The sequence below is a fragment of the Bemisia tabaci genome, chromosome 3 (genome assembly GCF_918797505.1).
Source record: "Bemisia tabaci chromosome 3, PGI_BMITA_v3".
In the NCBI taxonomy this organism is placed as follows: Eukaryota; Metazoa; Arthropoda; class Insecta; order Hemiptera; family Aleyrodidae; genus Bemisia; species Bemisia tabaci.
The window spans coordinates 17,942,840-17,968,784 of NC_092795.1; the positions used below are offsets into that span (position 1 = coordinate 17,942,840).

General features: G+C 40.3%; 1 protein-coding gene across 1 annotated transcript in view; it reads right to left on the bottom strand.

The window, feature by feature from the left end:
* Positions 1 to 25,945, bottom strand: part of Epac (Exchange protein directly activated by cAMP) — a 188,059-nt gene that overhangs the window by 34,906 nt on the left and 127,208 nt on the right. The window contains exons 5-6 of the mRNA XM_019061818.2: positions 18,256 to 18,307; positions 7,242 to 7,360 (exon numbers count right to left, since the gene is read on the bottom strand). Of these exons, the coding sequence (XP_018917363.2) occupies positions 7,242 to 7,360; positions 18,256 to 18,307 (171 nt within the window). The remainder of the gene's footprint in view (positions 1 to 7,241; positions 7,361 to 18,255; positions 18,308 to 25,945) is intronic.

Below are 25,945 nucleotides of genomic sequence, written 5' to 3' on the forward strand. Positions count from 1 at the left end.
TTGTCTATTCCCACGAATCAACGAGGGGGGGGGCTTGGAAATAAAGTGGCAGCACTGCACCGCGGATGATCCCTTCAAACGACTCCGTAGGTAGAGGGAGCGTTTGCGTTTGGCCTGGAGGAGACAAACATTATTCGGTGGTTTGAATGGAGACGGGGAATTGGAGCGGGAGCCTGCGGCTGTGCACGCACCGCTTTTCCCAAGAAAGTTTACTTGTGCGGCAGTCGCAGTGCTGGCTGCTCATGCATGACCCGCCTGCGCCTCATGGAACCCAGTTCCATCGTTGAATCGTAATCGAATGCGACCTTAATCGATAGCTCCCTATCTTAGCAATGCTATGAATCGATCAATGTCATTCGATAACGAGTCAACTATCGAGCCACAGCAGGAAATGATCCGAGGCCGGCTCAACTTGGGGCGGAAATAAAAATAATAGGGGCGTGTATGGAAATTGGGGGCTCGGCCTGACTTCATTGACAGAGAATCGATCGTCTTCTCGATTATCGTTGTTTCTTCTTTTTCTTCTTCCTCTTTCGAGTATTATCTTATGAGTCTCCTACTAGGGAGAGTATTGGGACATGAGGAATTCATTTCTGATTAAATCTGTCGTTTCGAAAAGAGAACATCGACGCGACGTTTACCTCACGAAAGGACGTAACTACATTTCATCGTTGCCAAATTTCCTTTCACGAATTTCGTTTTTACCAGGTGAATCTTGGGCGTTTCTAACTGAATATTTCACTGATTTTTCTTCCGATCTCATGCTAAAATCAGAGAACTTTTGGACAAAAACCGCACAAGTGCATTCTTGTAATAAATCAAATTGTTCCAGTCAATTTTGTAACCTTGAAATGAAGTTAGGTTCTTTCGTTCGGGAAACGACGACATGTCTTAACATCCAGGGGCGTCTGTTATAGCCAAACTTTGAGGGGGAGGGGATTGTTCAAAAGTAGCAATATTAGCGGAGGGGAGGGGGATCTTCGGAAAATCTCCAAAAATGCCGGGACATTTATCAAAACTGACCTACACTAAAACGTCATTTTTAAAATGAAGAGGGGGAGTGGAGGTTGTTCCATGCCCCTGCCCTCCCTAAGTGATGTCTCTGTTACATTCAATTTTTTGCGAAAGTTAGACACCTGCACCTGTTCAGAGGATTTGAATTATTACGGAATATTCTTCTGATGCTAAAACCTAAAGATTCTCCCGAATTTCGGACTGAAAGTGGGCCTACGGTCATATTAAGTGCAGGATTTTACCTTTAAAGAAACGTTTCCATGGAGTGGAAGTCATAAAAATAACCATCGAGAATAAAAGAACTCGTCCTTTGAAAGGCGGCAAGGACTTGATCAAATATTGAAACAGAAACAGTTCCCTATACTTGTTCTCTCTTAATTTTTCAATATCTTGCGGTCGTGACACACTTTTGATTCGAGTCTTTCACGGAAGAGAAAATCCAAAACCGTGATCGCCTTTTCACCGAGATTCTTTTCTATGTTTCGTAAGATTTGCACCACTTGTAAGGACTGCAAATATACAGGAACTGTTCTTGGAACTGTAAAGCATTCTTGGACGTAAATCCGCAAAGACAGCTTTGCTCGACTGAAAAAGCGAATGCGCTTAGTACACGTCCTAGGTCGCCATTTTTCCGGCAGGGATCGCCTTTCTCTTTTAGACTTCCTCCTCGTAAGAAATACATAAACCGCTTTCAACAGCGCCTATAGCACATGTATACCCGTTACTCGATTGATTATACGGCGGTGCACAATGTTATTTATCTCACTTATTGCACGGTACGAATGTGGCCATTGCATGATCCCAGCAACTTACGTAAGACTGAGAAAAAAAAGTTGCCGAGCTTCTCGTAAATAGGAAAGCCTTTTGTAATAAACGAAACTTTATGTTGTTTTTTTACGAAACATATTACGTTTCTTATCGATTTCAGACCTCTGACTTTTATATGCTTGATCGGCTAGTGATCTTAATCCAGTTATAAAATAGTGGCGAAATGTTTTTCATTTTCGAAGTGGAGTGAAGAAAAATAACAAAATTCGTAAACACTGCACCGCAGTAGCATTAACCTCAACTTAACGATCCGGAACCAGGATGTAAACACGAGTGGAAACGTACGTGGAGGAGATTCAGTGCGTTCACCAAACAACGGCGTCACGAAGTCTGTGAGGGTAACATTTCTCTCCATAAACAGGACCGTATTTTCCTTAACTTCGAAAGTCATTTCCTCAGATAATATCCGATAAAATGAAATTAGAAAAAAAATCCTGCCGTAATTTGTCTCCAAATTCCCTGACCGAATTTCCGGAGTGTTCAAAATCATGTTAAGAACGGCCTTTTTATTGCTGGTTTATGCGGAAAAAAAATTAAGAAGAAAAATAACTTTGAAAAATTCTTTCGGCGTTCAAGGATTTTAAGAGTTTCAAATTTGTTTTGCAATATTTTAAGGTTCTCTTTACAAAAATTAGTGGTTTAGCCATTGGACACCAAATAGCAATAAATTTTCTGTGTGTGAAAAATGGCAACGATGGATTGCAAAAGTTTCAAATTTGTTTTGAAATATTTTCAGGATTCTTCTTGTGAAAAAGCGGTTTTCCCTTGGATACCAAATAACCATAAAGTTTTTAATGTGTGAAAAATGGCAACGTCCGTTGCTGTGTAAAGAGCATCACGAAAATGTGTTCGCGGAGGATAAATGTAAATTCGCGCGGAATGAAGTGAGCAGAGATAAAATATTTTGGAAAACCACCCCTGGCGATCCAAGCTTATCAGCGGGTCACTACTGAATTACCACCATTGGTGAAAATTTCTGCACCGGCAGTAGCACTTATTAACGTCCGTCGGTGAATAGTGAATATTAAGTCGATCGTTTTACTATGTAGGCTTGTCAATTGGGCGGATTTCATCGGCTAAACAGATATCACGATATTGAAGTTTTCACGGAATGTTCTTTTAAATCAGGAAAAAATCACTAAAATTTTAAAAACAAAATGACGTTCAGCAGTTTTTCATGTAGAAAATAAAGTATGACAGGAAGTCTGCAAGGCCGCAAACGTAGATACGCATTTTTACAGTATCACCGTCGATATTTGCATCGGCGTATCCAGCAATTTGGCAACACCGGATTCCCTCCATTTAAACCTATGCAAATGTATCGATTTTTGGAGGGGCCGGGTGCTCCGACAAGAATCGATTATTTAGCATAGGTTTAAATGGAGGAATTCGGTGTTGCCAAATTGCTGGATCCGCCTCTGGATGTTTGTTTTAAGATGATTTCTTTCTATGTAAAGAAGATGACGGGAGTAGAATAGAAGATATGACGAATCGAGGTCTAAAAGTTATAGAGGAAATTTGCGAGATACATTTATGAAACACTGTGGCTGCGAAGCGAAAGGAGAGGCAGATAAGGAGGCGAAGGATATAGAGAGAGGGTTTTCCGTTCAGTGATCCCAAAACACAACGCACCCCCTAAATCTCGCCGACTTGCGGTAGATAAGAAAACTCGAGCGAGAGGTAGACTAATGGAAACAAACATCGCCCTGAGCCCAAGTCTAGCGAACGCGGGAAACAAATGAGCCAAAATCTATTTCTGGAGGAATCCCTATTCCTTAGAGTTTTTCTCCTTTCACTGGCTGTAGTATCGGGATTTGCAATATTGCCGATCCTCTATTTTTACGCGTTTGAAAAATTGAGGCGCTGGGTTTAGGAAGGGCATATGTTGGTTGCGTCGTCGTCTTGAGATCTCAGTTTACGATCCATCCACTATAATTAAGTAAATGCATGGAATTTGTTAAAACTTTCACTGAATTTCCTTCATGATTTTACAATGCTGAAAACTAAAAATGTCCAAAAATTCACCCAATAATTTTCTCTCTCAAATATAATTCAGCGGTAGAGCTCATGAAACACCGCAACCAAGATATGCTCCTGCTACACCCAACGCTCCAATCGCGTTGAACACTATGTTTAGCGCAATGTTCATCAGTGTAAGGAAATGTTTGAGGGGCCTGGAGGAAAAGGCGCATAAGTGCAGTTATTGAGGAAATTGAGAATTTAATTATATCAAGTTCAACTAGTCTGAATGCACATTCTGTGGAAAATGCGCTCCAAAATTCAAATTTTTAAGCACCAAAAAGTCAGTTTGAACTTTCGCGCCGCCCAAGGGATCTATGTAATTTCGAAACCTCAAACACGTATTCTTCGAATTATCAAAAACTGCACTTATGCGCCTTGTCCTCCAAGCCCCTCATTTGTAGAATTTCTCAACGAGATAGAAAACGGATAGAGAACGGATTCTAACGGATATTTCAGAAGATTGTTCCTGCTCAGAAGAAAATTGAGAATCGAAGTTATATGAATTTTCTTACCCTCCCCCCATGGGACGCACAAGTCCCTGGAGTAAGAGACAACCGCCCCCTAAATTTTAGCAAGCTTTTGATGGCACGTTGTATTTTCATAGGTGCCTATATATGCAGAAAGGAAAACCTTCTTTCTATATCCATCTCCTCTTGTATTTTTCCGTCCGCTTCAAAGTCACATTGTTTCTTTTATTTCAAAAATTTCTCCCACGGTTTTTAAACCTCATTATTCATCGCCAAGGTTGTTCCTCTTTCTGATTCTATTTATAAAATTCGAATACCGATGCTGTATGATTAATTTGTGTAATTGTGTTATTCTCTTTGAGATGCAATTTTTCAGGGTTTCTCCAAAAAATAAGAGAAAAAATTATCGTCACAAGAAAACTTTCGTTTTCTTATCGTAGAATTTCATTTGGCGGGCGATCACTCGCTTTCTGAATGCAACGAGTAGGTATTCTTTCCCGGGCAACTAGAACCTGCCAAGGGAAGTTGTTTCTTCAGTCTATACTCGTCGTTTCTCTGACCTGCAGGCCGATTATTGAAACTGATAGACAAAGCTATAGACAAAGACGACAAAAGGGATTTGGAGGGATCCTATTGGTGGAAGCGGGCGGTGGCAGAGGACATAGGAGTTAGGTAATAGACTAACTAACGGCAACCCACCAAAGACCCGACAGTTAGTCCATCATTTTCTTCCTTAGTCCATAAGAACCAACCATGTCAACCAACAGGATCGCTCTATACTCCCTATGTCTTCTTTGTCTGTCGGTTTGTCTATCAGTTTCAAAAATCGGCCCGCTGAGGGCGTATCTCGATCTCTACGTGAGCCCTGAGGTCCGTATAACCGCATACTTTTCGGGGCTTACGTGGGAATAGAGATAAGCCCCTTACGTCAGGAAAGCAAGGTAATGAGCCCGATTTTTCTTAGCGTCATTTATTTGTCTCACTGTGGCCCCGGCTTTCAGAGATTTTTGTGAGCTTCAGAGCTAAACTTAACAAAACCAGTGGGACCTTATTTCTTGTAAAACTGTAAATGGAAATGCATTTTTACATAGCAAAGTCCTCGCTCTCGCAAGAACTCCGTCGAAGGAAAATCCCTAGATTCGTAAATATTATTCTTCCGTTTAACAAAGTCCGCAAGACCGCAAGATGGAGTCAATCTTGGCGGTCCAACCACTCCACCTCTCTCTTCAAACAAACGAAGAATGATGAGGAGAAGAAGAGAAACCAACACATTTTCATTAGAATTTTTACATTTCCGCCCATTATCCTCGACGATGAGTATTTATCTCGCCATTCGCTCTCCGCTTGTTGCATCGCCTCCCCAGTAACCATCTATTTTCCCGCTTCCCCACTTTTTGCGATTTTTCCCCTCACCATTTGCTGTATTTTCTCCCGTGAGAAAAGAACAATTGCTTCAATTCCGGAATGCGGGAAAAAGCGTCATGGGACTGATGCGACTGAGTGTTTCTCAAAAGAACGTCGCGTCGTCATACAAGCCAACTTAATTGGTAAGTACGTCGTAATAATCTTTAGAACATGAAGATTCTCGTTTGTGTAGAGTCTACATTGAAATCGTACTTAAAATTAAGCAAAGAATTTCTTATGGATTTATAAAGTTTTCGAAATTTATACGAAGGTCTGTCTCAGTCTCTATTGTGAAGGAAAACTTTGAGGTTCCATAAAATGCTGAGAGCTGATAACACACGGAAAAAAGTAAATTGCTGATTAAACAATTCAATTCCTAATAAAAGTGACTGCAATGTTTCAATGTAGCTTTTACAACAAAAAATGTTATTTTAACCACTCCCGTGGTTAAAATAGCTTACAACCGTGGTTAAAGTAGCATTTTTTTGGTGAGAAATATTGCAGTAACTTTTTTTTAGCAATTGAACTGTTGAATCAGCAATTTAATTTTTTCCGTGCCCGACTGTATTGGCGCAATGCGTGAAGTATTCATGCAGACTTGTAGGCGCTATGCGTTTCACGCCGACCGCTACTGACCACACTGTTTGGCGCAATGCGTGAAGTATTCATGCAGTCTTGTAGGCGTTATGCGTTTCAAGCCGACTACTGCTGACCGCAGTGTGTTTGACGCAATGCGTGAAGTATTCATGCAGTCTTGCAGGCGCTATGCGTTTAAGCCGACCGCCGCGCCGCTCCGTTCCAAGGTCAAATTGCGTGTTTGGTTTTTTTCTTAACTCGACTAATTAAAGGTGTTGTCTCTCGTATCACCGAAAGACGACAAAATTAGAAATTACTGTACTTTTCCTCTCAGGAAATGAGAGATTTTGTCGCCTTTTCTCGTTCGTAATTTATTTTCTAAATCAGATTTTTTTCTCTCTCTTTTTGGTACCTACATTCAAAACAATCGCAAAATTTGCCGCCCCCTACATTTTGCCGCTATGGGCCGCGGTCCATTTGGCCATCCCTTTAATCCGACCCTGTGCATGCAACCATTTTTCAAAAATCCCATTCAGATCTTGTTCCGCGACTTTCTCCGCGAGTTGTTGCTATTGTTAAATTTTAGAGTCCCTTCATACTGAGAGTCAAGACAATGTGAATCCATTTCTGATTGGTTCCCGTATTTTAGGCCTTCACAGTGTCACAAACGGGAATAAAGATTACATTTTCACCGATTGCAAAGATTATAATCTGGAATGGACCGGGGAATTACGGGTTCGGCAAGGAACAAACGGAATGAGAGAAGGAACGGAGAAAGGAATTTGAGAATGGGCCGATCAAAGAATACAAAAAATTGCCAATTTGTGTGATCTTTATTACCGTTTGTGACTCCATGAGGGGGTGTTGTCTTGACTCTCAGTATAAAGGGACTCTAGTAATTTAGTCGTAAAATTTTGTAGTTAGGCCTACCTCTGTGATGGGGTCTGCTGGGTTGGTTTTCTCGGGTGACGAGGTCCTTATTTGGCTGATACCCGAGGAGGGCGGAGATGGTGGTGAAACAGCAGTCTTGGAAACATAGCTCCCGAACCCTGCAATCATACAAATCAACCACTCAAAAGCTGAACGCAATTAATGTAAGAGAAAAATAACACCAGAAAGATGAAGAATCAAGTTCATGTTGGAACCGAGCTTCCTGTTGAAATAAAAGTTTCTCGTTCCGTGCATCAGCTTGAAAGGCGTCAATACGACTAACTGTTATCAATGTAGATAAATTGATCCGCAGATCAAACACGATTAGAAGTTATGATCGCTCCCAATCTCAACGATGAATAGTGAGTAGGAGTCAATCAATCAGAGGCCCTTCCAACTGCAGTGATTAATGTCTTTTGGACGCGATGTAAACACCTCGTGGAACAAACGCGTGGTCAGGCTAAATACGACTGTATTAACACCGAGGATATATTGATGCAGAAAATCAAAGGAGATGACGAAGACTTTACCTAGGTTTAAGATTAATTGGATTTCATTTTGCAAGAGGGAACCAAGAGCATTTTAATGTCGCTGGGGTGGTGCAACTTTTTTCACCTTGCAAATATTAACTGATCATCCAAACAATTCTCAAGAGACAGTCTCTTTTAAGTCTCTTTTATGACGTCCATGACTCTTCCTCATGACTTCCACTTTAGTAATTTCATTGCAAAGAATATAAGCTGCACAATCCCACCAACATTGGAATGCTCTTGATTTTTTTTGTTGCAAAATGAAATCCAATTTATACCATGCGAAGATTTGAACGTGCATTTGATGCACTGATTTAATAGAGCAAGCGGATGCATGCTGTTGGCTGAGTTAAGTACGAAATGATGTGTATTTTCTGACTAATTTCTCTTTGAAATTGTGCAAGATGAAAAACATGTATTGCAACGCGTTCCGTTGGAAAAAACGCTATCATAAGTTGTCGTCAAAATATTTAATTACAAAACAAATCCGAAATCAAATTCATCGAGCATGGTGGTAAGAGCGGCCTGTCCTCAGAGCTAAAAATGAGTTGACAGTGCTGACTTGTTGCTCATATCAGCATGCACTAGATGTGCCTCAAAACAAAACTCTGCTTTTTTTAAAACTATTTGTAACATTTTAATTTTAAAATTGGGTGGAATTTATTCCTTTTTCCTAAAATAAAGTCTCGAAACTGTGTAATTGAAAGATGAATTTGCATGCGTTTGGGTCACACATAAAACTCTGATAAGCAAGGAGTTCAAAAAAACTATCAAAAAATCATTAGAAATGAATTTAACTGCTACTGCAAAGGCACACATGCATTGGGCAACGTATTATTCTACCTGATTGGCACTGAGGTTTACAGAGCGCCTTCACTCTATCGAGTAGGCAATTCGCGCTCCGAAGAGTTAAGATAGTTGTATCTTGTTTTAAGGATTTCATTTGTGCCATCAGTACCCCCTGATGCTTTCTTGGAGTCTAGAAATGAGAATTGATAAAAGCTTTTCTCTTTCAAGTTCCTTTCAATAAGTGCTCACCTCTGCAGCCTAAAGGCACCATCTGCCTGGGCATTTAACCATTTCACAAAATTACGTGCTAATTATTGAAGTTGATGTACCAAAAAGGTAAGAGGATAGTAGAGCGATCCTATTGGATGGAAGAGATGGCTGTATAAACGGGAAAATGATGGAATGGTCTTTCAAGGGTTGCCGATGGCTAGTCTAATACCTAACTCCTCTGTCCGTAGCGACCACTCGTCTCTACAAACAGGATCGCCCCTATTTCATTGTTTCCTTTGTCTATCGCTTCGTCCATCATTGTGTCCACAGCTTTGTCTATAGTTTTGTCTATGGCTTCGTCTATCAATTTTAATAATCAGCTGGTAGACTCAAGTTTATATTGCAACCTGCATTTAGTTAAAGAAACACACGTGTTCATGAATGTGGCTACATCTCCAGGACTGGATATTGTTGGCAATGTGGTTGGAAATCATAGACTCCGGACACGTAGACGAAGGCGCATTCCGGCTGGAGCCACGGCTAAGATGGACAGTATGTGGGACAGGGACACGGGCACGCGGGGCGTGAGGCGCTTAAAACGTGCAATCCACGCCAAGGGATGACGCGCCAGGGCGGGGGCTCTGGGCGGGCGGGGCGCGGGGAGCCTGGGATAAGTCATGTATCCTCAACTAATTCCCGGTCCGGCAGCCGCACAGTAGAGCGATTCAATTAGAAAGGTCGGACATGAAATTTTTTACTAAAACTGCAAATTTTAATGTTCATTTCGTCACACTTTAAATTTTGAGGGGTGCTCATGGAAGGGAATTTCACGAAAAAACCAATGGGACCATTTTTAAAGCCTCAAAGTTTTGTATAAATGGAGTTATAAGCGTTTAAAGTTTCTGAATTTTGTTCGACCTCTCCTGCTGACTCGGTCCACTGTGCGGCAGCTCGGCGATGCCACAACACGGACCACAGAAGTTAATGAGGCGCTGGGACAAGACCGTGGACACGAGATTATGCGACATTTCACCTCGCCACGCTTCAACGCGGACAATTCACCGCGATAACTTTTTAAATCGCCACTTTTCTTCGCTGCCACCTTTTTATTTTAGCATGGCCACGTCAGGCTACTTATTCTTTATCCTACAGCTAGTTGGTTTGCGAAAAAATCTCTCAGTATAATCCCAGATTGCGACTCTCTGGATATATTCCCCCAAATGGAGAATTTGCACGCAATTTTTTTATTGCTTCATCTGAAAGTGCCTAATGAGCTGAGTTCGCAACATTTTTCATAATTTTTTTCTGACATGGGAAATTGGAGAAAAATTGATTTAAAAGTGAGAAAATGTGCCGCCTTGTGACGTCATCTGGCGGCATTTCTCATTTAAACACATGTATTTTAGCAGAATTGGTTATTTTGTCATATCTCCTCTAATAATCGCTCAATTTATGAATCAAGGGTATCTTCGTGTTCAGTTCACTCAGAGGATTCCACTTAAACAGGAAATTCATCAAATTTCAGACCCTTGCAAATTCTCCATTCGCCGCTAACGATTTTGGCCAATCCTAAACCCTAAGATATGTGAAGGGGGAGTTCTAGGGTAATAAATATAAAATAAAAGGTGGTGAAAAGTCGAGGGGTGAATTTTCGCCGCGATAACATGCCCCTGTCGGAGGTGAATTGTCCCGCTGTGAAATATTGGTGTCGCCTGAACGAAGAATATTCACAGTGTTATTCGGTAGCTATATGGTCACATTTTGCCGACAAACCCCGAAACACCTGGCCGTTTTTGATACGTTTTATTATACAGAATGGTGACCTTGACATAATATGACGACACACGCTTTTTGCGAAATCTGAAACTGCGATATCGGTCTTACTGCTTACCAAGAAGTAATTTGTGAGAGTAAACCGAATATTTCTTTCAAGTTGCACCAAATCCGAGCCAGTTAACATTTAAAGGGTTTTGCTTCAAAAAATTTGGTTTCGGAAAAAGTCATTTAAAATTTCATTTGAACAATTAGTAAGCAAGTACTACTAACACTAAACAGATTGCATGCGGTTTGACGCATAAGTCGTTTGGACAGAGTTGGTGATTTTCAGATTTTGTCATGTGCGATAAATTTAGTGAGCAACTGAAATTCTCGTATAGCTCTCTCTCCCTCACAAAATGGCTCGAGCCGCTCAAGTTTGCTTGCCACCGTGACCGCATGCCCAAAGCTCGGTCTGGTTTTCACAACCTCTCCGAGTTTGGAGGCAGAAAATCAGGAGGCTGCGTTGCACTGATGACGGGTCCACGTGGACCCGAAACGCGTCTGCGGTTGTCTTCCTGCTTCGCCGTAACAAGTGTTGCTCCAAACAGCATTTCTCCTAGGAGAAATATCGTAATTGATCTGAGAGAAATTAAGGGATTCGCTCAACTGTAATTAAGTGTGGTTCATTCTTAAAATCGTTCTTAAAAAAAGTTGGGTTCTTGACGTCATCCAATGCGGTAGTACATGACATGGTATGTACTACGTTGGATGACGTCTGAATCGAGTTTTTCAAGACGCTATATCTCGGTTAATATTCCACGTGGAAAGTTGCAGTTTGGACAGATCTCATTATTTTTAGTTGCATGATCTGCAAGAATACAGCATCAAAACACGAATCTGTGACCAGCGCAACTGACCCATTGTTAAAAGTTGAACCGTGGATTTTATTTCCGAGATTATTGGAACTATAATTTTTGGTCATCGTGGCGGATAACCTAATGTATGTGTGAGACTTAGTGGTTTAGTGAATTTATCGCACACGGCAAAATCACTTACTTTGTCAGAATGGGTCAGTTGTGCTGGTCATAGAATCGTACTTTGAGGCTAGATTCTTGTACATATAGATAAGTTAAAAATAATAAAATCCGTCCAAACCGCAACTTTCTACGTTAAATATTAACCCAGATATCACCCATTGAAAAGTTGGGTTCGTGACGTCATCCACCGCGGTAGTACATGACATGGTATGTACTACGGATGACGTAATGAATCGAGTTTTTCAAGACGCTGTATCGCGGTTAATATTCCACGTAGAAAGTTGCTGTTTGGACAGATCTTATTATTTTTAGTTGATCTGCAAGAATAAAGCATCAAAACACGAATCTGTGACCAGTGCAACTGACCCATTGTTAAAAGTCGGACCGTGGATTTTATTTGATCCCTAAGCTTCTTTTTGTGACTTATTATTTGGCACAGATGGTAATTTCTGGCAATTGAACAATATTGAGCAATCTAAGTCAAGCCTCGACCAGCCGTCCTATTTAAAATTCTTGAATGACGAACACGGAGTCATTAGAAAAATTTATTTTTTTTCTGCGTCCCGCTACTATCCGTAAGTTTCCTACTTTAGTCTTCGTCTTTTTATTTCCTTCTAACTATCGTCTGATGTTGATTCATTTGACACAAAAGTATCTACTGTAAACCCCGTTTCCCAAAACTCAGATAATAAGAGACCCAAAGTTTCAAGGCATAAACTTTCATTTCACTTACTCTGAGGAGGAAAGGGCGAAAGAAGGATCTCGTAGATGATCATTGAATTCTGAGAAATCTGTAATGCAGAAAAGAGGATTGGTCGGGGGGGGGGGGGAGGAGGAGACTGTTACGGAAAATCTGCCTCGCTACGCAAAACCCACGGAGCTCCGTAAGGTTTCCATTGGAGTTAGGAGGTTCCTGTTAAACACGGCAGAAATAATCTCGGCGCGGTGTCAGACTAGCATTCGGGAAAGGAATTGGAGGAGGCCATAAAACTGTGGTGAAGTGGTTACAGGGGAGCCACTCGGTGTTGCCACTTCCCAGAAAGTATCGCGATGATTATACTCGGGACTGTCGCGAAGTAAGTCAGTTTTCAAGCAAAAAACGGCAACAACGGAGGCAATTCAACGCAACTTGTTGATCACTTAGGAAATCCTGCGCCGTCAAACAATCCTTTTAAATTTTCGTTTTCGGTTGAGTGAGTTTTTATTACCAGTAAAACGTTTTAGGGTGAATTTAACCGCGTTTGACGTTAGAGCGCAACGAGACGCGAGTCCAACTTAAGGAAGCTCTGCGACCAACTTTTCTTACAGAACGGAGAGTTAGATCAATACAGAGTACCTATGCTGGGAGAGATGTAGAAATATGAAACCTTTAGGGCCCAAAAGAGCAGCCAACCTGCTAAGACAAAAAATGTCACTGCCAAATCTTCAGACTCCAATGTCAAACCAAGATGACCAAGAATGTTCACAAACGAGCGTTCCTCCGTAAAAATGAGTATATTTTTGCAAAAAAAAAAGTCAAATAGTGCTTTAGGAACGACGGGTAGTAACAATTGTAATTGTAAATCAATCTGGATAATTTGAATTCACAGGTTGGCTGTCCTTTTGGGCCCTAAAAGCTTCAACTTCGAAATGGCCGAAATGTCCGTACTCTCCGTATGTACGCATTGGCGGATCCAGTAAATTGGCAACATTGATTTTCTTTATTTAAACCTATGGAAATGTATCGATTCTCAGATGGGCCAGGTGCTCCGACAAGAATCGATTATTTAACATAGGTTTAAATGGAGGGAATCCGGCGTTGCCAAATTGCTGGATCCGTCTCCCTATGTATGCATTCTTTATTAATAAGTTTGCAACTTTTTAATGAAGGAACTAATCCGAGAAATTCAGGAACATTTTCACACTTTCCTTGTAGTCATCATAAAATCTTCGAAATCTCTCTTTGCAAGATCATTTAAAATTAAATTTATTTCTTTGATAGGCCTTTACCGGCGTTTCCATTGCAATTGTATTATGTTATTAGTTATAACTTCCCAGCACCTGTATAGTGTGATTCCCCATTGTCGAAAAGCCGACATGGGCGAAATCGCGGGCGCCTTCATTCAAGCAGTTCTGCAATTTGAGATACTTAAACGTTGATATAGTTGTATGATGCCCCTTGATCTTGCTTTTCGACCCATCACGAAACGAGGAACGGTTGCTACGAACTGAATGACACAAATACAACCTCACGCGGAAGTATTCCTCATATAACTTTATACTTCTCGCTATTTCTGTCTATATTTTATCCCCTGTAAATTTTAAATCATGGAAGATCTTCCAATACGACCCGGCTTTTTTCTGTAGCACCAGCACCCAGTACTACATCACATCCCGCTCAAAGAGTATCCAGGTCATTGCACAGTCTTCTCCTTTTTATCTATAGCGTGCGTGCAAGGAAACAAAAAGTTGGCTCCAGAGACGCAAGACAGGTGGGTCAATAGGTGTTTCCTAACTTTTTTCGACGCTCCACCCTTGCAAAGCTGAGACGCAAACTGGGGGAGAAGCAAGTCGGAAAAAAGGTTGGATAACTGCCGTTCTGAGTAAGAACGCCGTATGAGCCATCAAGCGATGCCAAATTTCCCTCGAAATATAACGAATTATCAGGAAAATTGTGAACATTTCTCCTCCAATATTCACAGAATTTAATCCGTATTTGATCTGAAAAGTCTGAAAATTTTTAGGAAAAATATTCAAAACTTTCTCCAAGGATAAATAATTTCAAAGAATAAATTTGGTAACATACGAATATTAATACGGTGGTTTTATATGCACGGCAGAACAGCTGTCTTGTGTATGCGACGTAAACAGTTTTTTCCGTATTTTTCTCAATTATAATCCTAAAAACGTTGCATGAGATTAAAAGCGCGGGGGAGAGGGAGAGTTTAATGCTAAAAGATACAGATTTTTACACTTATTTCCCCCTCCATTCTATACTTGATGAGTACTTCGCACAGTCTGAAAACCGTTTTTCGTGATTGCTAGACCCCACTCACAACATTCCATCCTCTTTCATTCCGGCTCTAATATTCATGGATGTGAGGAGTTGCTTGTAGGGAAGAAAATACTTTGTCTGGAATATTTACTGCCGGGAGGAGCGAACTCGAGATTTGAAACACACGTGTGTACCCATGAAACAGAGCTATTCTCCTCACTGCAATTCCTCCAAAATCACCTCTTTCTTTCATTTTTTTAAGCGGTAGAATCGGAAAATTTTCCGATGAAACTGCAACCGTGTTATAAAGGAAGTTAGATTCGTGCAAAATAGATGAAGCGGAAGAAAGACGGATGGCCGGCTTGCCGACATTGCTATAGACTACCGTGCTCCGGGAAAGGGCAGTATGTGCAATTCAGCGTGAGCCCCGGTTGTGACCCGTTTCTATGAGTTTTAAGGTTCAGTCTAGAATGTAGGTACATACTGCTCTCTTCCACGCGACGGCAGCCGGGGAAGTAGCCTGGCGTGATGCAGCGTCCGGCACACGTAAAAGACGTAAACTCTCTCGTCAAATGCGCAAAGCGTGCTGTTTACATTTCGCGACTCTCTGTACACGCTTTTTCTTTACAATTTTTATTTAGTTTTTCATGCGAGTGTTTTCCTGGGAGGTAACAGAAAATAGCTCCGTCGAACGTAACCATAGTTACGTCACGTCGCAAAAACATGTTTGAAATGTTGCAAATTTCGTCGCTCTTTTGACGTGAGAACGTAATTTTATTTCCGCAAGAGCCCCGAAAAGGATAGACTTGAACGGAGCCAAGGGTTCACGTCCTTACGTCCGGGGAGCGACGATTTGCAGCGAAGGGAAATTTCACGCGAATATAATTGGCTCCCACGCCAATGTTTGCAGGCGACCGTGATTATCACGGCGCGTTAAACCATACTCAAATTCTAGCAAAACTGCGATCTTCCATGAAAGTCTGCAAAATCGCATGAATGAGCAGGTCGTCCTTTAAGTCTAAGGTTTCTTAAATTTTCTTCATAATAGGTATCATGTTTGACACAAGTGGTGCGATGGTTTTAGTCATATTTTATTTCTAAAGCCCTCGTCAAATAAGTTTATACGCACTTCTAGACTGCGACATGAAATCGTTTGATGTCACTTTTACGTAAATGCAAGAAGCGAGATGGCGGATTTTCTGTCATAGTCTAAAAGTGCGTAAACTTATCTGGCGCGGACTCAACAAGTTCAAATATTTGTGATTTTTCACGAAAACATCATGTGCCTTAGTGCCGAAAAACTCAAAATTTGACGTAATCAAGAAAAAGGAAACAAGCCTAATTTAGCCAAACACCTCTCCTCTTGACATAAAAAAGACATTTTGAATAAAACGTTGATATTTATAATTAATTACGGAGAGCTAAACCTTTGAACATCCTATTTTCGGTTCCAACTTGATTTGGTTTTTTTTTTTTTTTTGCTATACTCGGTTCAATTATTCCAATTTCGGTATATTTGCTCTACTATTTAGATAAGTGGCCTAGGGAATTTTAGGGCAAAAAATCCTCAAAAATAATATTTCAAATCAAACACCAGAGTTATGGCACATTGAGTTTTGCATTCCAAGGAACGTGATTATCAGAGTTATGCAAAGCGAACTTGTGCGCTACGATTTAAAAAAGTCCTCCAAATACTCCACACTGGAAAAAAAAGCACATTGGATCCAGAGTCCAGACTCTTGAAAACATTGACAAGAAAAAATACTCTTGATTCAATCAGATTTTTGCTTAAATCAAAAGGAAATGCGCTCAAATTAAGAGGCTTGGTTCTTGATTAAGGCAAAAATCCGATGGAATCAAGAGTATTTTTCCTTGTCGATGTTTTTAAGAATCTGGACTCTAGATCCAATGTGTTTTTTCCCCGGTGCAAGTGAATACTCCAACTTTTCGGCCCAACGTGACAAAATTCATTTTTTGTGATTTTATCTTCTTTGTAATAGAGTCGCTTTCCTTGTTAACGTTCTTCATACCAATAATCTATTTTTTTTTTTTCCGTCGTCCCAAAAGGTTCCTTTTAATTTACAGCGAATAGAAACCCTCAAGTGTTTCATGTAAACGTTTGAGACCAAGTATAAAGGAAAAATAATAACTCGATGTCACCGCAAAACCATTCATGAAAAATGTCCAACACGTATTGGAATGGCGGAAGGAGCCGCCTCACCTGCACTCAAAAGCCGTCGGGTGCGTCTGGAGCAGTAACAGCTAATTCCAGCCCGAGAGCTCCAACTTTTCTCGCATCCCTCAAAAAGAAAAGTGAAAGAAAAGGGGGAAAATCTGCGGAGTTTTCCGATCCGGGCGCGGGAGCCTCTCCTGCAACGAGAGACGACCCCCTCCCCCTCCGCCTCCGATTGCACGGCGAAGTGAAAGTGGAGGAGTGATATGACACGCTTTCTCAGGGATGCTTAATTCGATATTGAAAACAGTGAGGGTAGGAGGGAACAAGGGTACCTCCACCTCTATCACTCTACCCTCCTAAGCAGAAACAGCGCAACCCAGCAATGAAGACCCCATCCAGTTACGAGGTTCTTTGCAAGGTGCAGCAGCACTACCCTCAAACGCTAGTGACGCGTCGAGAAGGGGGGGAGGGGAAGGGGGTGACGAGCAGGGATGCTCTCGTAATAATCGAAGAATTCTCAACCACCTCCGCGCGAAGTTGTCACTGTGTAGAGAAAATCCCTCACGCCTGAAGATAAATGTTACCGCGCCATGCTGAAACGACTGTAACTCGAAATCCCTAATGGATAACATAGACAGGGTAAGGGATCATGCACTGTAACACATGTTTTTCTCTTCAAAATTCCACGTAGAGACCGCATTGTGGACGTATCAAACATTTTTAAATTCAATCAATGAATGAATCAGTTTCGATCTATTAATAACATTGTGATAGCTCCTGCAAGAACAGGAAGTGAAACTAATGGTAAGAATACAGTAATTATTACTGGCCAAACAAATAATCCTAGATATTCAAAGTTTATACCAAGAATTCGCATATTAAAAATAGTAACAATAAAATTCACTGCATGAACCTAAAATTGAAGACACACCCGCAATATGTAAAGAAATGATTAATAGATCAACTGATAAACCTCTATGTGTCAACCTTAAAGACTGTTCACTGTTTTATTTGAACTCATACTGCTTAACAAAGAGCCAAAGTTTACATACATACATGTGTCGCTTTTATAGCGCTCTCTGGCGCTTTGCGACGCCTAATCGCCACAAAACTCGGTCTTCCCATAGGTCAAAAGGGAGTTGACACTCCCTCATCTCATTTAACACCCCCCTGTCGCCACCTTCTCACTGGGCGTCCCCTCCGTCCAAAGTTTACTAGTTTTAAATTGGCCATTGAACTAACTTCAGGTTTTTTTATCTTTAAGATCCATAATTTTTTCAGCGCGCTGAAGTTTTCTGATACTAATGTGGCGTTCTGGGGTAGGAGGGAGATTTTTGTAAAATCTATCATCACTTTTTTGTCGTAAGATTAATTGAACTCCTATGGTCGATGTGGCCTGAGTCGATTTTGATTTCTGTTATACACTCATTATTCTGACTTTAAACATATAACTCATAGGTTGCTTATAAAAATGTTTTAAGAAAAAAGGTTTAAATAGTTCCATTGATAAAAATTAAGTTAAGGTAAAAGAAAAACTTACCATTTTTTATTTTGTAATTCGTTAACAGGTCCATCATGAGGTCTTTATTTTTCTGGAAAAAAGTAAAAAATGGTAATCTTATCAATCCATGAAACAACGAAGTTGGGGAAACACATTTGAAATTGATACTGTTCCATGAAAATTCACGAGAACTACATGGACATGGAGTTGGAGGTTATTAAAGCTTTTTCTACGTTTATCATAAACGTAGAGTCTCGTAATTTTCCTCTTCTCATCCTTTTGAAAATAAAAACAGAGAACAATCAGGGAAAAATTGAATGATTACCGTAAATAAGGTCAGACTTTTTTCAGAAATTTTGAAGCAGCTAATGTTCTTCAAATTTCAAGAAAAAGCCTCCAAAATGGAGCTCACCTAACTAATCCGCGAATCATACACAATAGAAAGTACGAGAGAACCGAAAAAACAAGAGGTATCTACTTATTTGGCAACCTCACTTCCATTTTCTAGACGACTTATTAAATATCATTCCAATATTGCTATGCGTTCAAAATAAATTAATAAATGCCACGTTATTCATTATGATCACTTTTAGTCTCTCAAAAAATAATAAACACCTGAAGACAATAAGAGAGAAAGAAAAAACCATTGCAAAATTTATGAAAAAATAAGCAAAATGGAGTGAAATTATACGCGATGCACCCTTACTTTGTTTATTTCACTCTTGACCTTCGTAAAATTTTAAATGAATTCTGAATGACTTTCATGGAAAAATTATTCAATCAGCTTGGCACTTCATTCAAAAAAAGCTTTCTTCGACGGATCAAATATTGACCGAATGAATATTCATTGTTCAAAAGCTTTTCTGGTGTTTTTCCGAATAATATTTCTTGATGATTATACATTTAAGAAGCGTCATTTGATTTGAAGCGAGAAGATGGTTTAGAAAAAAGTCTAAGTATTGCAGTCCATAATTTTCTTATGATATGAAAGGTCTTGAGCCTGTCCTTCTTTTCTCCTTTTGTTCCTTTCTCATCCTCCCTTTTCTCTTTCAACAATTAACAAATCAAACAGTATACTTCATTTTTTCTCCTCGCGTGGATGATCTTTGAATCAAGAGGCAAACATCCTTTTGGGGGAGACCCGAGATTATTTTACTTTAACAAATGTCATATTTCTGACAAAGCTATTTCTCGTAATGCTATGAGGTGATCAATCAATCTTTAGCGTTTCTCCGTTCGCTAAGAATTCATTGTGAAAAAAACAAAGAGATGGAAAAAGAGTCGTTAATCAATCATTCGAAAAAATGACAAATAAGGCGAGGCCTCATGACAAAAAATGAGGACTAGGTCGAATTGGACGTTGTAAGGAAAAAATGATACGTCACTTTATCATGAGTTTGAAAAAAAAAACATATCTTCATGTAATGAAGCATCAATAGATACGCGTTTTTCGAATTGCTCAATTTAAACTTAGATTTAACACACGTCTGTTTAGAGACGAATACGTTCGGAAATGTTTCATCGGTCTACAGCTTACTTGATGCTTTTAAAAATTCGTTTTCCACGACATAGAATTGAACGCAGATTACAGAACTGTTATACTGACCCCCTTCCATTTACGGGAGGCTTCATTTCACGCGAGACGATTCCTTTACATAGGAGTAGCGCGCGGGGGTGTCTGTATGAGTTAAAGCCCACCCATTTTTTTCAAGCTCCAGTGGAGGTCCCCCTCTCCCTTTACACCCTCAAGCCCTTCGACCGCCCCCCTTTTGTTTTGCACGTAAATACAGTAGGAGCATCGCAAAATAAAGCATAAAAATAAAAAAAAAATATAAAAAGCAAAAATAAAAGTGTCCGAAAAAATAAAGCCTCCCCCTTCACTTTCCAAGCCCACGCTACACCCATGCTGAAAAATGAGGCAAGTTAAATCGCAGAAAGAAATCAGGTGATGCGTGATTCCTCTTCAGATTGCCGCGGAGCGAAATTTAATTGGATGAAATTAACTAGAATCGGACTAACTACATCAGACGTTGATTGGAAAATTCACGATTTGTCGAATGAGATTCGACAACGCCTGATGGCTCATACGGCAATCTTCCTTAGCACGCATTGGGAAAAAAACACATTGAATCTAGAGTCCAGAATCTTTAAAACATTGACAAGAAAAATACTCTTGACTCAATCGGATTTTTGCTTGAATCGAAACGAAATTCGCTTATTAAATTAAGAGGCTTGGTTCTTGATTTAAGCTAGATTCTGATTGAATCAAGAGTACTTTTTCTTGTCGATGTTTTTAAGAGTCTGGACTCTAGATCCAATGTTTCTTTTTTTCCTGTGCGGCAGTCCAGGTGCCTATCTCCCCGTCTCCCCTCCCACCCCCTCCCTGCATAGGAGGGTCTGAAGGAGTGTTCTCTCCTCTACTGCCCATTTCAAACGCAGCTCATTTATAGACAAAAGGGCATTCGAAGCTCCGCCTAAATTTAGCCACCACCCTCCCCCACTCGAGCGGAATATGTAACAGCTGAGCGATGCGCGACTCATTAGGCGCCACCTCCAGACTTCCACCCCATCACACCGGGCCTTGATTAAAGAGCATCAATGGAATACCACGCATAGCTTGATTTGTTCCGGGGGGCCTTTGACACGCCGCGTTACGCAAAACAGCAGTAACTCCCTCATAAAGTGATCCTTCAACCGCGTAAGAACACGCGTTGATCGCGGACCACGTCCCACGCACTTACTGTTCTCTTGCGTGGTACAGTAGCGTAATGTGTCTTCGATATCGCCCAGGGGCGCGGGGGCGGAATATTGATCGCAGCGCTGCCGTGCTATGGAAGAACGCCGTATGAACATTCGAGAGTTGCCAAATTTCCCTTGATAGAACATGAATTTTTGACGACATTTACGCGCATTTTTCTTTGAAATCTTCAGATAATGGAGAATTTGCAAGGGTCTGAAATTTGATGAATTTCTTGTTTAAGTGGAATCCTCTGAGTGAACTGAACACGAAGATACCCTTGATTCATAAATTGAGCAATTATTAGAGGAGATATGACAAAATAACCGATTCTGCTAAAATACATGTGTTTAAATGGGAAATGCCGCCGGATGACGTCACAAGGCGGCACATTTTCTCACTTTTAAATCGATTTTTCTCCAATTTCCCATGTCAGAAAAAAATTATGAAAAATATTGCGAACTCAGCTCATTAGGCACTTTCAGATGAAGCAATAAAAAAATTGCGTGCAAATTCTCCATTTAGATTAAATTGTGTACAAGATAGTCTGAAAATTTTGGAAAAAAATATTCACAATTTTCTCAGTGAATTCGGGTTTTATCGAAGGAAACTTGGCAACGTCTAAAGGCTCATACGGCGTTCTTCCTTAGCATGGCAGAGCGAGGGAGCCATCCCGGACCCGCAAGAGGTGCATGTGAAATCATCACACCTCTCACGTTATAAGCGTTACTGCCTGTCGAGTTGAGCCCTATTTTCCATTTAACGCCGCCATTTCCAGGGCTCAAGTAGGTAGTGAGAAACGCCTCTGCGTGAAAGGTGCATGTGAAATGAGTGAGATGTACGCGCGCACCGCTAACCGTTGGATGAATATGGAACGGAGCAAACAAGTAAACATCAAATAAGCTTGAATATTAAATGAAGCGTTTCCACCCCCGCGCGGGTGCTAAATATCGAGCGCGCTCCAACACTTGCAGCTGGATCTAGAATATATAATATATCCGGTGAATAAAAAGTCAAGCCCCTCCCTCCCCCGGCTCCCCGCTACGCTCTTCTAAAAGCTCTGTTTTAAGTGCACGCTCCTATTCCCCCATAAATCATCGTCGTTGCCGGATTTAGCGGCGGATCCTCTTTTATAACGCGGAGTAATGTGCTGCCGTTGTGCTTGCAGAAAAATAAAAGTTTTCGGTCAATGCACTTTTCTGTAGGGTAAGTTCTTTGGCCGCTAAGCAGTCCAACCCTTTAATAGAGCTTCGCTTCTTAGAAGGGCCGCCTCTCAAGCCTATATAACTTTAAGGAAAACGAGTTTATATGGAGTGTATTACGTGCCGATATGCGAGAAAACTATTGAATACATCTCTAGAGCAAACTATGGAGAAAAAAAGAAAAAAAAAAGAAAGTTGAGGGAGCAAGGGAGCTCATATACACGATAGGGCATAAGCAAAAAATGACTCTTTAGCAAACCGACCAAAATTCCTGTTGAAAATTACAAACAGTTTTCAGTGGCGTGGCGTGAATGATCGATTATCGATATTTCCCCATTTGAAGGTATGATTAAGAATCTACTGTTAAGATGTCCATTGCGAGTACCCTGTATATCGATCTTTTTCCATGGGTTTAAAGGCAGATCAATCGATATATCGCAAAGCACGCCACGCCACTGACAGTTTTACCTGCTTACTTTCTGCTCTTTTGTATCCGATGTTTCTTTTGCGGAAAAAACGTAGCTCAGGATTTAAACAGGATCAACCAATTCAACGGACTAAAATAAGTCAAGCTTTGAAGAAATTCTACGATAAAACTGAAAGTGTTACTTTCGTCTTCGGTACACTGAGACTGAGGAGAAATTTCCGCCTTGTGAATCATAAGTGCGGTCGTCCCACATCGGCCGCGGCCGTACTGATCGGCAAATGTAATTGTGCTCTCCGTTCCATACAACAACCGTAATTTTTCTAAGGTTCAGTTTGATTAAATAAAACTCAGCTGCTCTACCAAGTGTATGGTTCCTAGAACCGAGAATATGGTCACGGTTTCATGAGCCGAAAAATACGGCCAATATAGATCACGGTGCTGACCGTTTATATAACTGACATTTTTCTCGATGTAGCACAGGTGAGTAAATTTCATCTCATAATCTTGCAACACTGTAAGCTTGGCTTTGTCTGTTGCCGGGTAGTCCGCGCTTGTGCAGGGATTTCAGGGCCCTGTTTGTATTGTGAGGTGCTCACACTTTCACCTTCCTTCGCGTGAATTTAGTCGCGCAATGTTGCGCAGGTAATAAATGAATTTTTATGGCTTTCACTGAATTAAACTCCCCGGATTGCCAACTTGCGCGTGAATTCGTGCATCTGCTTAGTCACGAAAGTTGAGGACTTCAAGGTGCATGAAGCTCACAGCGTGGAGGTATGTATATTTTATTCGGTTTGTTTCTGTACGGTTTCAGGACATTCCGTCAACGATTTTTTGTCCGGACACCTGTTTAGTCCAGTAATTTACGTCCACGCGTAAAATAAGAAACAGTGACTTGGTCCAAAGATTATATTTCAGTCCGTATGTAAAATTATATTGACAATATCGAATTAGAAAATTGAGAGAGAGGAAGGTGTTGTTATGGTAACTCATTTTTTAAATGAAATGTTACTTTCTTCTTTTGATTGATCTTTCAAATTTTCATTGGTGAATATTTAATTTTTTAAATGATAATATTACCTCATTTTAAAAAAATTATATTTTTAAAACGTGGCAAATTCTATGGTAGAACATTTTCCAAGCGATGGCATCGATATTAGTCTCAATGAGGCGTACTTGTGTTGAAAGGAACTATACAAAAATGAAAAAGAGAGAAAAAACCAAGAAGGACGCAATCTTTGGTTTTAACCCACTTTTACATCGATCTTTTACGGTCAAGCACGTCCAATTTTGAGCGTTTGGTTGCGAATACACCACGCTGCAGCCCAGTAAAAGCACAAAATATAAAAGAAAAATTTAAAAGCTTTGGAAATCATTAAATTAGACACGGAACCACCTTAATATTTTCAAAACACACGCCATATTTTCCTTTAATATATATATATATATTTTTTTTTTCATAAATTTAAATGAGACTAATCCGTGCAGAGCGTGCAAATATTTCAAAATCATGAGTTGAAAAACGTTGACTCCGCGAGTTTCAATATTAGAGCCTAACACAGAGCAAAATGCGCGCTGGCGCCTACAAACCTAACGGGATACTTCACGCGTTGCACAATGCGTGAAGTATCCCTGTTAGGTTTGTAGGCGCCTATGCGCGTGTTACGTTGGTCGCCCGCCGCGCCGCAGAGTGCTACGGCGTTTCAAGCAACTATTTCGCGACATAGGTGTTGCACAGTGTCATAGGCGCTCCAACGTATCAAAAACGATAAGCTTCCTTTAAGGATAGAGCTTTCCTTGCAAAATAAACCATGATACTACGTTACAAAAAGAGAGTGGTAATCTAAAAAACTCACTTTATCCTAGCATCCGTTTTCAATATCGTTTAGCTAGCATAATTTTTGAATTTCATTAGAGAACAATGTGACTCGATTTGGGCAGAAACATTATTGAGTATGCCGTCAAGAAGATTTTATTTTGAATCAAGAATAAAATAGCTAAATGAAAGCGGGTTTCTTCTTGATCTAAGTGACCTTTCTCTTTATATAAGCATCCTTTTTTTCTCTAAACAGGCATTATTTTCTTTATTGATTTATACAAAAATCTTCTCGGCGGTAAATGTGAGCATATTCCTGCTTGAATCAAGTCACTTTTTCCTTTAATTAAGTTTAAAAATCATGCTAAACGTTACTAGATCAGATACTTGGACTTAGCAAGTTTTTCGACTACAGCTCCCTTTTTTTTCGTCGTCACTCGATTTAATTTGCGAGGGAACTCCGTACTTTTGAAAGATGCCATCAATCATGATACGTTGGAGTGCCTTCAATCTTGTATGATACTGTGCAACACCTTCATGGCGAAATAGTAGTTCGAAGCGCCGCGGCACGCTGGCGGCTGGCGCCGTCGCGAAGTTATCGTACACAGGAAAAATCTAAGAGCCTTCAGCTGAGGAAAATCGAAAGGTTCATCCGATTCAGGTATTAGAAGATGGGATTTTCTTGAAAGATAATTAAGTCCTGTTGCACCAAGGAGGTGTAGAGAGTTTTAGTGAATTTTCCCTCTTGGAATTGACGCCAAAATTCTCAATTATATATTTTATTCCGTTTGGCCGACCAAACAAACAAAAAACGAGCAAACCTTCATTCTTCCAAGACATTATACATTTCATCCAAAAACGTCGTGAGCAAATGTTGTTTGTATTTACATGTAGATCAATTAACTTTGGGTCTCAATAATTGGTAAGTGGACCAAAACTCCCCTGCCGAAAAAACGTGTGGACTTAAACTACTGAAAAAAACAAGTGCTCGGACAAAAAATCGTTGACGAAATGTCCTATAACCTTCTGTGCATGGATAGTGATATATATTACTTTTCGTTGCATTCAAAATTTTCTTTGATTTCCTGATAGGCTAATATCTCTTGTAGGTCGCATTATTCCGAATTTTCTCTTATCCTCAGTCCTAAAGCAATGAATGTAGGTAACTGTGACCTCGTCCAGTGGCGTGGCGTGATTTGCGATGTATCGATTGATCTGCCATTTAAACCTATGGAAATGGATCGATAAACAGGGTGTTCGCAGCGAACACCTTAATGATAGATTCCTTACCATACCTTCAAATGGAGGAATGTCGATATATCGCAAAGCACGCCATGCTACTGACCTCGTCGTTATTTATTTTGAGCCGCTCCTTAAAACGAAAAAATGAATTCGTTTTACCCCTGGGTGCCCAAGATTTTTTGACCCGTATTTAAATACATTAATCTTGATGGTTTTTGAAGTATTATCTAATTTATTTTTATGTTCTAAGGGTAGGAAATACTTTATTTTTAAATTTAAACCTTTTCGGTAATTTGTACCTAATTCCT